This window comes from Saccopteryx bilineata, chromosome 2 (genome assembly GCF_036850765.1).
Source record: "Saccopteryx bilineata isolate mSacBil1 chromosome 2, mSacBil1_pri_phased_curated, whole genome shotgun sequence".
Classification (NCBI taxonomy): Eukaryota; Metazoa; Chordata; class Mammalia; order Chiroptera; family Emballonuridae; genus Saccopteryx; species Saccopteryx bilineata.
The window spans coordinates 95,117,765-95,135,980 of NC_089491.1; the positions used below are offsets into that span (position 1 = coordinate 95,117,765).

Here is an 18,216-nt window from a genome sequence, read left to right on the forward strand (position 1 = left end):
TGTTCTGGCCAACATGGATTCCAGTTTCACTTCTACAGGGACTCACGGGGATTCCCCTAACGTCAACAGATCTGTCTCCTAGCTGCGCAATTTAATGGTGGCCAGATGGAAAACAAAGAATGAGACCCAGGCTGGGCCTGTTGTCAAAAACACAAAGAAGTTATCGAGCAGAAAATGTCCAAAGTCTTACCCAGCTGCTATGAAAGCACCAAGAATGATGGCAGAGACACTGACAATGACATCCAAGGAATACTGTTCCCTGTAATAAATAAATAGATGGTAGACAAACAGACAGACCGAGGAAAAAAGTACACAAATTATATTTTTATAACAAACTAAAAATAGACATTGTTAACAGTTTTATAGCTAAGATCTAATGAATATTGCTTTACCTTCAGAAAGCACTAAAAGTACCCGCAAGTAGATTTGTAAGTTAGACCACATTTACTGCATTTCTTGAACAACTGCCTTAATCTAATTATAAGCATATTTCTCTGTTAGCAGAACAATCATCCTATCAGGCCATCTAAATTTCACTGCTAAATACTCTTCACAGCAAAATCAGAAAGAACCTTTTTTGAATGTCAGCCTGAGTATCCTCATGAGAAATTTCTATACCAACTTTATAAAAATCAACTCATTCTGATGTTACATCATTACCCCTACATCAGAATAGACTTCCCTGTGTCCCCGCCTACCCTGTATGTTTATGTGGACAACTTCCCCTCTGGATTCCAAAATCAGTGTATGTTTCATCTGGCTCAGGAAACAGATTTACAGCTGCTTGAGTTTTTTTGTTGGCTTTTAAATAAATTTTTATTTCCAACATGTATTAGTTATCTAATGTAAAATTACAATTTTAAAAATCATTCATTAAGTTCATAGAAAATCACAGAAACAGGAGATTGCTTTTAAGTTAACAAACTATTTGTCCTTAATTTACTGCTCCTTAGCAATTCAAACCAACTACCTGGAAAGAGGACAAGATGTTGAGAACTTGCTAGGTAACAGCACTGCAGGGTAGAGGCATGACGACACCAGAGGACCAGAGAAAAAACAACGATCACCTGAGTATGATGGTTTCCAGAAGCAACGTAAGCGGAATAGTAAACTTCCTGAGCACGGTGAACATCGGCAGGCTGTCAGGAAAAGATTTGAGTACAATAACGTCAGACACCAAATAATTCTTAACACATTTTACATTTTTAATTAAAGCACTCATTTTTCGAATTAAATATGAGGAATTAACCTACTTCTCATGAATACTACTAACAAACCACACTAAATAAATTTCAAAAATGGAGATTAAATCATTTCATGCCACTTTCATTCATTGGCTATTTAAAACATCGTAATAGCCAACTACTGCAAAACTGTGCTGAAACTACACAATGTGAACCAATACACCCTTTGGCAAAACAACCTGGGACTATGTATCAAGAGTCATCGCGCCTGACCCGTGGTAGCGCAGTGGATCAAGCATCAACCTGTAATGCTGAGGCCACTGGTTCAAAACCCTGGACTTGCCTGGTCAAGGCACATATAGGAGTTGATGCTTCCTGCTCCTCCTCCCTTCTCTCTGTCTCTGTCTCCTCTAAACTGAATAAATAAATTAAAAAAAAAAAAAGAGTCATTACATGGCCCTAACCTTAGACTTAATTACTTCTTGTTGCAAAACTTATCCTAGGTAATAATCCAAAGAAAAGAAAAAACCTTGTGCACAGAAGTGTTCATTGCCTTAGTGTCTTTGTGAAAAACATCAGAAACAACAAAATGTCAGACAACAAAACAATGATTCAATAAATTATGATAAATACATAGAGAAAACATTCTACATATAACTATGATATAAAGCTTCACCACTATTAGAAAATAAATAGTAAATAAATGAAGGAATATATAAAATTAAGTAGAGTCTACAACTGTATAACAAGGTACACTCTGTACATAAAAAAATAAAATGATTATTTAAAAATGTGTTAGCAGATAGAATTACTATTAACTTTTTCCCAAAAATTTTATGCAATGAGATTACAGTCAATGCTTTTTAAAAATACTTAAGAACTGGCCCTGGCTGGTTACCTCAGTGGTAAAGTGTTGGCCTAGTGTGTGGATGTCCCAGGTTCAATTCCTGGCCAGGGCACACAGGAGAAGCGCCCATCTGCTTCTCCACTCCTCCCCTTTCCCTTTCTATCTCTCTCTTCCCCTCCCACAACCATGGCTCGGTTGGAGCAAGTAGGTCCTGGGTGCTGAGGATAGCCCCATGGCCTCACCTCAGGCACTAAAATAGCTCGGTTGCCGAGTAACAGAGCAAAAGACCCAGATGGTCAGAGCATCACCCCCTAGTGGGCTTGCCAGAAGATCCCAGTTGGGGCACATGGGTGAGTTTGTCTCTCTGCCTCCCCGCTTCTCACTTAAGAAAATTAAGAAAAATAAAAAAATACTTAAGAACCTTACACCCACTCCTAAAATTCAGGAATTCCAGGAAACAGCTAAATGCACAACCTACACACTGCCAGGCCTGGAGCAGCCCCCCTCCACCTGCTTCCAGATGGGACCCTCAGATAGGATGACCTTGGGAAGGTAAATCAGAACCACAAGCAGGAGGGAGAGTGGTCAGCTCCTCCTGACCAAACTTGAGCAGGGACTTCACACTAACAACAACACCACAACCAGGGACCAAGTACAGACATAATTTTCAGGGACTTTATATCCATACTTAAAGATATCTTATGAGAATAGTTTAAATTGCCTTTTCCAAAGCAATTAAAAAATAAGTATTGTTATTTTCAATTAATTTCAATAAATATTTTTAGATAATGGCTTTTAAAAGCAAGTAAGATATATTTAATGATCCAAACTTAAAAGTTTCACCTTAAAATCAAGAATAAGACTAGGGGCCCTGGCCAGTTGGCTTAGCGGTAGAGCGTCGGCCTGGCATGTGGAAGTCCCAGGTTCGATTCCCAGTCAGGGAACACAGGAGAAGCATCCATCTGCTTCTCCATCCTTCCCCCTCTATATCTAAGAATATTAGTTATTCTATATCTAAGTCTATCTATATTTTCTCCTAAGTTTTCTTCCAGAAGTTTTATAGTTTACGTTTTACATTTGAGTGTACGCTGATTTTGAAGTTAATTTTTATGAAAGGTATAAGGCCTATGTCTAGATTCAGTTTTTTGTGTGTAGATGTCCAGTTGTTTGAGCAGCATTTGTTAAAAAGACACTCTTTTCTGCTAGTGGGAATATAAATTGGTACAGTATGGATGTTCTTCAAAAATTGTGAAATAGAGCTACCATGTGACTGAACAATTTCTCTTCATTCTCTTACCTATGTACCAAAAAAAAAAAAAAATCAAAAACATTTATATATTTGTGAAAATACACATACCCCCTATGTTTACTGCAAAATTATTTACAACAGCCAAGACATGGATATCATCTAAATGCCTTTCGATAGATGACTGCATAAAGAAGATGTGGTACATATACTATAGAATACAGATACACCATAAAATAATACTCAGCCACTAAAAAGATAAAATACTGCCATTTGTGACATGGAAAGATTGTAAGTGAAATAAGTCAGATGGAAAAAGACAAGAACCATATGGTTTCACTCATATATGCAATATAAAACAAAAAAGCAATAAATGAATAAACAAAACAAAATCTCAAAGCTACAGATGACAGAACGGTGGCTACCAGAGGGGATGGGGGCTGAGGGGAAGACAAAGAGGGTAAAGGGGACCATGTATACAGTGACAGAAGGAGACTAGACATCAGGTGGTAAGCAAACAATAGTTTATAAGTGCTGTACTGTAAAGTTGTACACCCAAAATTTATATCATATTATTAACCAATGATTTCCCAACAAATCTTTTTAAAAAGATGTTCCCACTAGGTACACTAAAAAAAAGCCCTCATTTGGGTGGCAGAGACCCCCCCCCCAATGTGAGAAGTAGGCAGCTGGTTGTCATTGTTAATAGAGGGCACCCCCCCCCCAAGAGCTGCAGAAAGGCCAGGAAGACACACGGTAACCCAGCAATAATATCTGCCCCCAGAAGCTTATTTGAGGTAAGGAAGGAAGAATGATTGCTCTGATCCCAGAAGGAAACAACACACCAACTGAAAACAGTTTCACATTTTGGTTTGCATATAACCACACCTGTTCTTTCCAAACAAGTGCGAAAGGCAACAGGCCTAATTTCATATATCTATGTTTTATATGTCTTTTTCCTGCCTCCTTCTCCACTCTCACTATACAAGCAGGTTTTCCTCCATTTTTGTCACCATTTGCCCAAACTTCATTTTCTCATTATTTACATCTTTGTCAAAAGATTAGTGACTCTAAAGTGTGTTCATTAGGCTAAATATTTCACACCACGTTTTCTAATTTATAGGAGTGCTGTGTCTTTCTACATGTCCATTTTTATTTTTTTTACAGTGGCTTTTAACAAAAGTAGTCAATCAAAGGATCATAAAATAAGTATAAATGTAAACTTCAGAAGTATATGGCACACACTTTAAAATAATGTCTATTATTTCTCTCTCCCTGTACCAAACCTGCCCTATACTAAATGTGACAGAATGTTTCTGTTTTTATAAACCTGTGATGAAACCAAAAGTACACAGACCCGTAGTCATACAAATGGTTCCTCCTGAACAAACCACCCGTTTCTTGATTCTAGAGATCGTACTTTCTATGTTCAAATTTGAATATAAACAAAAATCAGCTTTTTAACATTTCTTAAAGCAGTAACAAATTAAACTCAAAACTCTACCTTATTTTCAGAAATTATTAAATATCACAGTGTTCCATATTAGAAATAACCCAAGCAATATCCTGAAAAATCAAACTTGGTCTTTGTAATATTAGAACCAAACAAGTGAAGACCCTCCCGTCAACCATTATCATTCTATACTCTACCTTAATTTACTTGTGCTTGATAATCCACTTATGTGGTTTCCAACGTAGAGGAGAGGCAGGGGAAACAGCTTCAATAAAAAAAATAAAGAATATTTGGTTAGAACTCCAACATGTATTTTCCTTAATATGATATATAAAAATGGTGACATTATCTCTCTAGCAATATGCAAATACTTTTGAATTCCTTTCCCCGCAATAAGTGGGAATTGTCCAGAATCCAAAACACATTTGTAAGATTCTCCATGTGACCAAAACAGTTAGGGGGGCATTAATATCCATGATCCTGGGGAAGCTGAATAGAAACAGAAATCTTGACCTTGCCCGTATTAGCAGACTCTGTTCCTAAGGGAAGGCTCTGAACAAGGACGTCTCTTCAGCGGAGACCCCTGGGAATTAAGGATGGGTGTTTACAGTTTATGCCTGAATTTGAAAAGTCTGTGAAAAGGGGTGTAAAGTCCTGTTATCTGTGCATATATGCAATCCTCTGGACAAAGGCCACATTGGTTCATCTCTCTCACCGGAATGTCACAAGAACAATGACCCCTCAAAAAGATATGTATAGCAGTGGCCCTGGCCGGTTGGCTCAGGGGTAGAGCGTCGGCCTGGCGTGCAGGAGTCCCGGGTTCGATTCCCGGGCAGGGCACACAGGAGAGGCGCCCATTTGCTTCTCCACCCCTCCCCCTCTCCTTCCTCTCTGTCTCTCTCTTCCCTCCCGCAGCGAGGCTCCATTGGAGCAAAGATGGCCCGGGCGCTGGGGATGGCTCTGTGGCCTCTGCCTCAGGCGCTAGAATGGCTCTGGACGCAACAGAGAGACGCCCCAGAGGGGCAAAGCATCGCCCCCTGGTGGGCATGCCGGGTGGATCCCGGTCGGGCGCATGCGGGAGTCTGACTGCCTCCCCGTTTCCAGCTTCGGGAAAATGAAAAAAAAAAAAAAAAAGATATGTATAGCAGCCACATTACTTTGAAGTTAGTTACTTTGTTTCAAGCCTAAAATAATCATATACTTAAGTCAAACAATGCATCCTGTACTGGAATTAGCTTTACTGAGCTCTGAGTTCCTGAATTATTTTCTGACTGTCAAGAGAAATATTGTTCAGAACATCATGAAGAAACAAAATGTAAGACCTAGTCTTCCTTAATTGAAAAAAATAATATATATATATATCCTTTCATAAGGCCACATAATAACTTTTAAGAACTTTTTAACTGACATAATAATCGAAACATTTCTTTTTCCACTAAAAAGACAGTAACCATGTAAATCAGGTAAGACAGCCATTGAAGGATTCTGAAATACTAAGTGTTGTGTGCCCCCCCAAAAATTACAGAATTCTATCATGAGGAGATTTTCTAAAGAAAGAAGATTTGAGGAAGAGAGGCTAATAGATCCAGGACCCTCTGCTTTATTCATCAACACTCTGGTTAAGAGCCTACAACTGATTCAACAGTAACACACCGGGTGATATTACGACTTTAGAAGGTCTTAGGCATTGAAAAGAATCAGTTGCCTTCATACCCATAAATAATTCAAAATAAAACTAATACTGAGTGGTAGTTTCTGATAACAGTGGGCTAGCTTATTTACACTAGTCCTACTGGTGAGAACAATTAAAAATGCTAGGTATAACTTAAAACCCTTCATGAAAGCAAAAAAAAAAAAAAGAAGGAAAGAAAGAAAAATAGGAATTCCCCGGCCACAACTAAAGGCAGAACAGAACCCAGAGAGAAACCATGAAGCCAGCGGACAGCAGAATTTCATCTTCAAAATTCTGCCAAACTGGAATTGGGCCAAAAGAAAACCTTTCAAAAACAAAGAAAAAATTCAGATTTTTCAGAAAAACAAAAACTATGTGACTTTACCATCAGCACACCATCAGTAAATTCCAAATGAGGTAATTCCAATCACGAGGGAAATGGGAAGTGTGAGATGAAAAGGGGAGAGAAAAGCAAAGGAAGCAATAAATACAGGGGGGAAATATAAATAAACACTGATAGCTTTTTAAAGAAGAAAATAAAATATATTGTGAAATTTACATAGAGTATATATTAAAGTTATCTGGTGACAAAAGCATATAAATTGCAAAGAGAAATAAATGGGTGAAAGTCCTGTTGATGGGGGGAGAGTACACTTATGAATCAACTTTAGAATTTGACAAGTTAGGTGTGCCTGTTGTCACTGCCAGGGTAACACTATAAGAACTGAAACGGAAGAGGTCTACCTTATATAATTACATACTTCACCAGGAAAATTTAACTAGCTAATTTTTTAGGCACCTAATGATACAGCCTCAAAATAAATAAAACAAATATCTGACAGAAATACCTAGAGAAAAAGACAAATCGACAATCAGAGATGAAGGCTGTAACAACACTTCCCTTTCCACATGCTCGTAAATTGTAACTTTGACACTTCCTTCCATCCAGAAGTGGAGTCTGCATCCCTTCCTCTTAAAATTGGATGGGACTGATTTAACTAACAATGTACAAATGCAACGATGCTATGTGACCTCTAAGGTTAGGTCATGAAAAGCAATGCCATTTGGGTCCTGCTTGCAGGAACACTCTCACCCTTGCAGACTTCAGCCAGCCTGTGTCCATTAGGACTCACCTGAGCCTGCCATTTTGTAAGAAAGTCCAAACTAGTTTGCATTGAGGACCATAGAGAGAACCTTGAGCTTACAGCAAGAGACACGCAACCAGCCCCCAGCTGCACTAACCAACCCTCAGCCCCATCGTTTCAGCTCTGCCATCATCTGTCTGCAACCGTATGGGAGCACTCAGCCAGAAATGCCCAATTGAGACCTTCCTGAATTCCTTAACCATAGTAACTGTAAGAAATAATGTAATGATTACTGTTTCAACTCCCTAAGTTACAGGGCAGAAGATATCACAGATAAAAGGTATCTACAAAAACCAACAACAAACAATAAACTTACTGGTGAATTGTTAAAAGCTTTCCCTCTGAGATCAAAGATGTCAAGTATCACCCTTTCTAACAAACCTGCACTAGAGGTCCTATGCTATAGAGTAAAGCAAACAAAAGAAATAAAAGATAGAATGTTGAAAAGAATGAAACAAAATTACCACTTTTCAGATTACTCTATTTTGAATGTAGAAAAATCCAAAAGAAACTACAAATAAATTATGATTCATGGGCCATAGTTTTGCAGATACAAAAATATGTCCTTGCCTGACCAGGCGGTGGTGCAGTGAACAGAGTGTTGGATTGGAATGCAGAGGACCCAGGTTTGAAACCATGAGGTCGCCGGCTTGTGCGCAGGCTCATTGGGCTTTGAGCGAGGGCTCACCAGCTTGTGCATGGGGTAGCTGGCTTGCGGATGGAATCATAGACATGACCCCATGTTCGCTGGCTTGAGCCCAAAGGTCACTGGCTTGAAGCACAAGGTCGCTGGCCTGAGCCCAAGGTCGCTGGCCTAAGCACAGGGTCACTCGCTCCACTTTAGCCTCCCAGTCAAGGTGTATATGAGAAAACAATCACTGAACAACTAAAGTGCCACAACGAAGAACTGATGCTTCTCATCTCTCTCCCTTCCAGTCTATCTGTCCCTATCTGTCTCTCTCTTTGACTCTGTCTCCATAAAAAAAAATATATATATATATATCCTCTTATTTTCAAAATAATATATTTCTAAAAGATATATTCAATTGCAAAAACAAATAAAATTTAATTTAATTTAATTTAATTTAAAAGTACCTTGGAATAAATCTAACAAAAATGTTTGAACTCTACAAAGAAAATTACTAAATTTTACTAAGGTCAATTAAGACGGTGTATATATACAATATTATGTTCATGGATTGAGAGATTCAATACTTTTAAAATGTCAATGCAACCTAATTAAATTAACTTATAGTTTCTATGCAATGCCAACCAAAATCTCAAAAGTTTATTTCTCGGAAGCTTGACAAGCTGCTCTCAATCTTTATATAGAAATGCAAAAGATCAAGAACAAGGAGGGAAGACTTGTTCTACCAGATAGCAAGACTTTTTCTAAAACTATAGAAATTAAGATTGTATGGTGATGGTGCAGAAAACACAAACAGACAAATGAAAACGCAGATACTCCAGAAACCAGCCTGTGCATATGTGAACGACAGCAGATCGTGTTAAGTGGCACAATATTAAGGACAGATTTTTCAACTGAGTCTGTGACCACCAAGTACCCATTTGAAAAAAGAAATGAAATTGTATTATTACCTCACACCATCCACAAAAGTCAACTCCAAGCAGAATAAAAACCTATTCTGAAAAACTATATAGCATTTGTCTAGCAAAATATCTTTATAGCCTCAGAATGGAGAAGGATTTTCTGAATAAGAAATATAGCAATTAATCATAAAGAAAAAGACTGATAAATTTAACTACTTTTAAATTAAGTAATACAGTATATAACTAGCAAAAAGACTAATAGTAATATATTTTTTATAACTCCTACACAAATCAGTTAAAAAAAAAAGACATCTGCCCAATAGAAAAATGGGCAAAAGTCTTGAACAAGTACTTTACAAAAGAGAATATCCAAATGGGCATTAAAAATGGGAAGGTATTCAACCTCATTAATAACTAGGGAAATGCAGATAAAAGCCAAGAAGATGTCATTACACACCTACCAGCTTAGCACAATGTAAAATGACTGACATAGGCCTGACCTGTGGTGGAGCAATGGATAAAGCATCAACCTGGAACTCTGAGGACTCTGGTTTGAAGCCCTGGGCTTTCCTGGTCAAGGTACATACAGAAATTGATGCTTACTGCTCCTCCTCTCTCTTCCCTTTCTCTCTCTCTCTCTCCTCTCTAAAATGAATAAAGTCTAAAAAAAAAATTAAAAACAAAATAAAATGACTGACATATAAAGACTTGGCAAAAATGTGGAGCAACAGCAGTACACTTTCATCAGGAGTATGAACTGGTATAACCATTCTGGAGAACAATTGGACATACCCTACTCAAGCAGAAGGTATGCATACATCAGGAGCCAGCAGCTCCATTTCTTGATACACCCTCCAGAGAAACTCATGCACATGTGCTCATTTGGACTGAACTGTGTTCCCTCAAAATTCATATTTTAAATCCTTAACTACCAGGTGACTGTATTTGAAGATAGGATATTCAATGAGGTAATTAAGGTTAAGTGAGGTCATAAGGGTGGGGCCCTAATCCAATAAGACTAGTGCCCTTATAAGAGGAAGAAATGCCAGAAGGGCATGCACACAGAGTAAAGTAAAGGCCATGTTCAGACACAGCAAAAAGGCAGCTGTCTACAAGTTACAGACAGAACTCTTACCAGAAACCAACTCTGCTCACACGTTAACCTTGACCTTGAACTTTCTGCTTCCAGAATTATGAGAAAATAAATTTCCGTTGTTTAAGCCATCTAGTCTGTGGTGTGTTATGGAAATGCTACCTGAGATCCAACTATAAATATGTTCAAAACAGTACTTTTTCATTTTATAGCTTCCAAACTGAAAACAATCAAATTACCTTCAGAAAAGCAGGTAAGTAAATAAAAAGATACAGCTACACACAATGTGGCTGAATCTTATTATAATATTAAGTGAAAGAAGATAACAAAAGTTTAATTCCCTTTATATGAAGTTCAAAAAATAGGCAAAACTAGACTACAGTACATAACTCAGAGATGCATACAAATTTAGAACAATTATCAAAAAAAGCAAGAAAATTATTACAAAAGTCAGAGGAATTTTTTGAAAAGGAGGATTTTGTGATCTCATCTCACAACCAAGGTAATGATTCAAGGGCAATTATTTATTCAACTGTACGTTCACATATGATGCCTTTCTCTAGGTATGCATCATATTTCACAATTTTTAAATGTTTAAAGTGTTTAAAATGATAATGTATCAGAAACAAAGTGTAAGCAAACCCAACAATACTCTCATTTTTTTCCTATGGTGACTGGTTAATATCTTTTGTATACTTCAATATTTTGTTTTTTTCTTTTCATGTATGTCCCTGATTACTGATGATGTGCATCAGCTTGATGAATAATCCACGCCAGACACCAGCACTTTTCTAGGCCTTAGAGACACAGCACTGAACAAACCATGTGAGGTCTTCACCCTAAGGAGCTAACAGTCTGATTTAACCTCCCTAAATTCAAAAATGTCATCATAATCCACTTACTATCATCTGTTCTACCAAATTGTTCTAAGAATTCAATGTCTGGCCTAATGCCTGGACCTAGCATCTGTTCAATGAGTTAGTTCCATTCCACGTTCCCAGGAAGAAATGGCAGGTCTCATGCTTCTTGTCCCACCATGGATAAAACTGCAGTAGTTCTATGCATATCAAATTGTGTTCTTGCCTTTGTCAATCCAAACTAAAAATGAAAACTTAAACAGGGAACAACAAAGTAGGGCCCAAGAGCCAAATCCAGCCCATGTCTTGTTTACATAAATAAAGTTTTATTAGCACACAATGACACGAATTCATTTCTGTATCTTCTATGGCTGCTTTCATAGTAAGTGATAAAGCTGAATAGTTGCAACAGAGATGGTCTGCCCATGAGCCTAAATACTTATTATCTGGTCCTTTACCAAAAATGTTTGCAAATACCTGCTACAGGGCTTTATCATTTCAGAAGACACATAGTATTTATTTAATGTGAATTGCTAACTACACACTCGCACTGTTATCACAATAATGAACAACTAAATGATAAAAAATCTTAATTAAGAAATAAGCCAGGCCCTGGCCGGTTGGCTCAGCGGTAGAGCATCGGCCTGGCGTGCAGAAGTCCCGGGTTCAATTCCCGGCCAGGGCACACAGGAGAAGCACCCATCTGCTTCTCCACCCCTCCCCCTCTCCTTCCTCTCTGTCTCTTTCTTCCCCTCCTGGAGCCGAGGCTCCACTGGAGCAAAAGATGGCCCGGGCACTGGGGATGGCTCCTTGGCCTCTGCCCCAGGCGCTAGAGTGGCCCTGGTCACAACAGAGCTACGCCCCGAATGGGCAGAGCATCGCCCCCTGGGGGGCGTGCCGGGTGGATCCCGGTTGGGCGCATGCGGGAGTCTGTCTGACTGTCTCCCCGTTTCCAGCTTCAGAAAAATACAAAAAAAAAGAAAAAAGAAATAAGCCAGGCAGAGAAAGGAAAATATCATATGACCTCACTCATATGAGGAATCTAATGAACAATGTGAACTGAGGAATGGAATAGAGGTAGAGGCAGGATCGAAGGGATCAGAGGGAAAGAGGACAGAGGGAAAGAAGAGGAAAGGATGGGATCAGTGACGGGAAAGAGATTAGTGAAATTATATATACATAACACAGGGTTATAGAGAGCAGGACAGCAAATCCTGAAGGGAAGGGGGGAGGGTGTTGGGGAGAGGGGCCAAAGGGGGTATCAAGGGGAACACAGGGTGGGGGTGAAGGGAGGGAGATATATTCGGTAGGTCACTTGAATTTATGTAAGCACAATAAATTAAAATCAATAAAAAATTAAAAAGAGAAAAGTTTCTACCTAGTGCAACCAGGAAACACAGTGCTTACAAATATGGACTTGAACTCTAAGATCAATTTGTAATTCTGTAATACTTTCCATCTTTCATCATAGCTATATGTACTTTAAAAAAAATTATGTATTGATTTTAGAGAGGATAGGAGAGACAGAGAGAAAGAGAGAAACATCAATTTGTTGTTCCATGATTTATGCATTAATTGGTTCATTCTTGTATGTGCCCTGACCGGGGATCAAACCTGCAACCTTGGCTTAGTGGGACACGCTCTAACCAAATGAGCAACCCAGCCAGGGCTGTATTTTTTATCACATACCTTTACAGGAATTTTCTTGTCAAAATCAGGGAAATGAATTATTTTATTTAGCTTGGACAGATACAGTATCATTATGGTAGCTGCCATCTATGGAAAAGGAGGAAAAGACACTTCAGCAAAATATCTGGATTGTCTGAGGCACAGAGACATCAGAAGAAAACAGATTCATCAAAAAGACAAATATCCAAAATCTTCATTTTCTAGGTTCCAAAAAAAATTAACTATTTCTTGTAATATTAAAACTGGTTTTCTTATTGCTATATGGAATCCATCAGACCTATGGACAAAAAGTATAACATCAAATGGACTCATGTATACACATTACCTTAAGGTACTTAAGGAATGGTGACAAAGGGGGAAATAGAACCATGTTCCCCAAAGTGACCAGAGGGACCAGCATCAGAGAGGAGACTCAATTTTGGACCATACTGCACCTCAATGGGGCGACTCTGCTCCAGGCCCCACCCCAGCTCCACCCATCCCTTTGTTAACCACCAGGCCTTGGACCTTTCTGTCTTCTGGCCCCCAGTTTTAAAATAATTAAATTCCATTAAGGAAATTGAAATAAGTCCTTGTTTTCCCTACAAATACACTGTTCCTAAATTATAGAATGAAATAAAATGTGTTATTTCATATTGTTTCACCAAGAGTACCATGACCAGATGAATATATTTGTAAACCACAGTCTTAAAAACACTTAAAATTTCATCATGTGTACTGACTATTTAAGAGGTTAACTTTTTTCACTTACCTGTCCAATTCCAAGAACAATTGGTGATGGGAAACTACAAAAAAACATAGAATAGGAAATTATTTTAGCAACTCATAATTTGAAGACACGCACTCGGTGGCAGGAGTTATTCAGAAGTCTTCAACTTTTTTCTCCATCTTAGATGTGGAAATCTTACCATCAAATTTTTTCACTTTCATTGGTTTATTTCTATCATTTTCTAAGCTGATGGTTGCTAAACCTGGCATATTTGACAGCCCCCTGGGGTAGACTGTCATTACATTAACAAGCAACACAATTGTGTAAATAGAGAGCCAAAATAATCTGGGGATAAATTATTGGAATAAATAACTTCAGCAAGATTACTGGATACAAGACAAACATATAAAAAATATATCTATATACCAGAAAGACACAAAGAAAATGAAAACTTTAAAGACATTTATGCCAGCACCAAAAAACAACACTAACTGGACATTTTATTTTTTTTAGGTATGATATTGGGTAGTGGTTTTTGTTTTTTTAGTGAGAGACAGGGAGAGAGATGAGAAGCATCAATTTATAGTTGTGGTGCCTTAATAGTTCATTGATTGCTTCTCATATTTGCCTTGTGGGGCGTGGGCGGGGCACTCCAGCAGATCCAGTGACCCCTTGCTCAAGCCCTCGACCATGGGGTTTACCACCTGGGTCCTCACCACTAGATACCGAGGCTCTCTCTACTGCACCACCGCTTGGTCAGGCTCATGTTTTGGACTGCAAGCAGCATCTCTGCCCCAGGACCCACCCACCCGTGCCCATGTGCCAGGCTCCCCACTCAGCACCCCAAAGCTAGGCCAACAGCTGAGCCAGGACACTGCTGTTTTGCACCCCAATCTGAGGATGGAGATAAGGAGGAAAAACGATCAGGAGAAGCAAACACTCTGCAAGATTTTGCTGGAAGCACGTTTGGGGGGAGGGAGTTCCTGGGCAGGGCTGCCACCCTGTATCCAAGAGAGGACGCTGGCGCTGGTGGTCAGACCCGCCGGAATGCACAGATTTCCAGACTTTGTGTTCATGTTGCCCGAGGCCCCTTCTCCATCAGCGTCCCAATGTCCTTCCTCCAGAGCTGGAGGCCAATGGCTCTCTCAATTTGGCCTAGAACCAGGTTATGAGGAATGGCCTGGCCCATCCACCGTAGCCCGCCCTGATCTGTGTTTGTTTGTTTTTTGTCCCCAGATCCTTCCGTGTCAGTCCCTTGCTCTGCCAGCGCTGCTGGGTCACCTTGCCCACCTCCAGGGTCTCCCGTCCAACCCCACCGTGTTTTTGGTGACCAAATGCCATTTGTTATGGCTCGTGGCCCCGTTCTCGGCAGCCTCCACACCTTCTCTCGCGTCTGTGCCTCTAAGATGACCTGAGCGGTGTGGGCATGCGTGGTCTGGGCCTGGGCCTGCGCAGACTGGGCCGCGCGGCCTGGGCATGCGAGGACTGGGCCTGCGCGGCCTGGGCCTGCGAGGTCTGGGCCTGCGCGGCCTGGGCCTGCGCGGTCTGGGCCTTGCTTGCAGCCTGTCCCTGTGTCCCATCTACTCTCAGCGTGGCGGGGCGGGCAGGTCCGTGCAGTGGCTCCAGACCCAGGAGACACAACATGACCTCGTCGCTCTAGGTGTTGTTAATTTATTTTTGAAACAAAAGAGTGCCTTTTATCTTCTAAAAATACATATTTGAGATGCCTTTAATGACATTTTTAATTTCTTTCAAAATAATCTGGGGGTGTGGTGGCATCACATGAAGGTGGCGCATAAATGTAACAAAGATGTTGAACCTGGAGGAAGGCTATATGGGGATTCATTATATTGTTTGTTTTGCTTTGTTTTATTTTTTTTAAGAATATGTTTTGTTTTTAAAGAATTTATTAGGTACAAACCTAATAAAAGATTTCCAAGAAACACCTCGACATAGAAATTTTTAAGTCAATATTTTAAAAAATTAAAGAAACCCTAAGTGTAAAGTTCATGCATTGGAAACCCAATATTGGAGTGAGTGAGGTCCATTATACTCAAGCTAGCTATAAAGTCAATGTAATCTCTGTAAAAACATTGGCAGGTAGTGGAAATTGGCAAGCTGACTCTAAACCTGAACAGAAAGGTGAAGAGCAAAATGACCCAAGGTAATCTTCAAGAAGAACAAAGAGAAATAACTCTGCTGGATGTCAACATTGACAGTAAACTTACAATGAAAGAGACAGGGTGGTGTTTGGACAATGACAATCCAGTAGGACAACGAAGAGAACAGAGTTGGGGACAGACACATACATATATATGTAACTGACTGGTGACAAAGATGACAGTGCAGAGCAATAGGGAAAAGAAGGTCTTTCCACAAATGGCACTAGGTAATCAATATAGAATCCTGATCCCTACCTTACACCACACTTGAGAAGGCAGCTCACCACCTCACGGGGTTCATTCATTGTCCAGCCCTTTACCGACTCCCAGTCATTCTCTCAAGGCTACTTTAAAAAAAAAAAATCTCAGTCCTCAGACCTTTATCTGCCTATAAGAAGAAAAGATGCCTATTTCAGACAAGTAAAAAGAATGAAAAATCAGCCCATCTTATCAGAAAAAACAGAATAAATATCTGGACAGGACCACTGTGAGAATAAGACTAACTCCAGCAAATGGAAGCTGCACTGTGCCACCCAGATGCCCCTGTTTGGACTGAAGCACTCACTTCCCCGGTTGCCCAAGAGCAGCCTCAGCTGAAGAAAGCTGCCTTGCCAACAGCACATTCCCTCTCTGAGAGCAATTTCATTCCAACCACTGGTCTATGCAGGGGTAGAAAGGATAGGGCCTTTCACCTCAATGCTGGACAGCGCTGTCAGAGGCCCTGGGATCAGGCTTTGTTGTGGTCACAGCAGAGCCCAACCTAACTCTGAATCCCTCAGTCCTTGCCACTGGGGTGAATCCCAACAATGCTCCTAAGTTCTTCTTCTAAATGTCATTGTCTGGTTTCCAGAGAATACAACCAGAACAGCAAACCAAATCACAAAACAATATAGCCCTGGCCGGTTGGCTCAGCGGTAGAGCGTCGGCCTGGCGTGCGGGGGACCCGGGTTCGATTCCCGGCCAGGGCACATAGGAGAAGCGCCCATTTGCTTCTTCACCCCCCTCCCCCTCTTTCCTCTCTGTCTCTCTCTTCCCCTCCCGCAGCCAAGGCTCCACTGGAGCAAAGATGGCCCGGGCGCTGGGGATGGCTCCTTGGCCTCTGCCCCAGGCGCTAGAGTGGTTCTGGTCTTGGCAGAGCGACCCCCGGAGGGGCAGAGCATCGCCCCCTGGTGGGCAGAGCGTCGCCCCTGGTGGGCGTGCCGGGTGGATCCTGGTCGGGCGCATGCGGGAGTCTGTCTGACTGTCTCTCCCCGTTTCCAGCTTCAGAAAAATACAAAAATAATAATAATAATAATAATAATAAATAAAAAAACAACAACAAAAGGCAGACAAAGAGCCCAGCCTAGAAGAAAATATACTACACAGAGAGAAGAAACCCTTCATAATTGCTTCCACAACAGAACACCTTAATAAGATGATGGCAACAAAACAAGAGTTCAAAACTGAGAGGATAAAACAGTCAAATGAGATGAAAATGGTGCATACAGATCTATGAAAACAAACTGAGGATCAAAACAACATACCTGCCACATTAATAATTTAGAAACAACAGAGAACTAAATGGCCACTGCTGAAAATTGAATTACCAACACCAGAGGTAATTAGGGTGAATGCAGAGGAAAAAGACAAACTCAAAGATGAATATACTGTATATGGAAGACAGACTAACACCCCACGCAAGGCTCACTGCTAAGCCTGGTATGAAGAACTCAATAAAAAGAGAAAATGACTTCAAGATAAAGGACAAATTCATTTCCATGACATAAGGAAAATAAACACACTGAATCCTCAAATCTAAAAGCACACTTGTTACAGAAAATCTGTTAAGAATGCTCAACACGATTAAGACAGCAGCCATGAACTCTCCATAAACAAAACAAAACAAAACAAAAAAATACCTACAATGAAGTCTACCATTAGGAGTCAAATCAAAATAATGAACTCAAGAATGGTAAAGGGCTGTTACTGATTACTGTATTCACCAAAACATAGAACAGATTCAAACTGTGGAGTTATAATTACAGAACAGGATGCTACATTATAAAAGAAGTTGAAGTTATGGAGGAGAGTGAAGAGGCAACAAGTATGCAGGAGCCTCATTTTTCATAGCAGAGAGGTCATACATACTATCAAAAATTGAAATGTGTTTATAAAATAAACATAAGGACTTCAACTTAATGTTTTTCATGACCTCTTAATCTTAGAGCGATCTTTTAAGAAATATTAACTCTTATAGTGAAGAAATATGTTTAAAAGTCAACAATTCTTTTACTTAAACTTTTTTCTCCATTAAAATCATTTTGAAGTAAATTTCATATGTCCATGCAATTTGCAATCTCCACCTTAATTAAGTCTTCAAATACAGGCGGCATGATTAATAGTAAGACAAGCCCTGATAAGATGTAACATGAAGCTCACAGGGTCAGCAAGGAAGTGGTGTTGCCAAAAATGTTTAATCCAAATATAATCAAGCCTTTAGATCTAACTTTCGGTTAGGAAATAATGAGAAATAAATTCAGTGAGACTTAAAATAAATCAAATAATCCATAACATGGGACGTTTTACAACACAGCTAGCCAGAGCTTTCCAATATCATGGGGGAAGGGGT

General features: G+C 39.8%; 1 protein-coding gene across 1 annotated transcript in view; it reads right to left on the reverse strand.

Moving 5' to 3' along the window:
• SLC35D2 (solute carrier family 35 member D2) overlaps nt 1-18,216 on the reverse strand; it is a 52,005-nt gene that overhangs the window by 25,701 nt on the left and 8,088 nt on the right. Inside the window, exons 2-6 of the mRNA XM_066257397.1 lie at nt 13,489-13,522; nt 12,738-12,824; nt 4,928-4,995; nt 1,068-1,139; nt 191-259 (exon numbers count right to left, since the gene is read on the reverse strand). Coding sequence (XP_066113494.1) covers nt 191-259; nt 1,068-1,139; nt 4,928-4,995; nt 12,738-12,824; nt 13,489-13,522 — 330 coding nt within the window. The remainder of the gene's footprint in view (nt 1-190; nt 260-1,067; nt 1,140-4,927; nt 4,996-12,737; nt 12,825-13,488; nt 13,523-18,216) is intronic.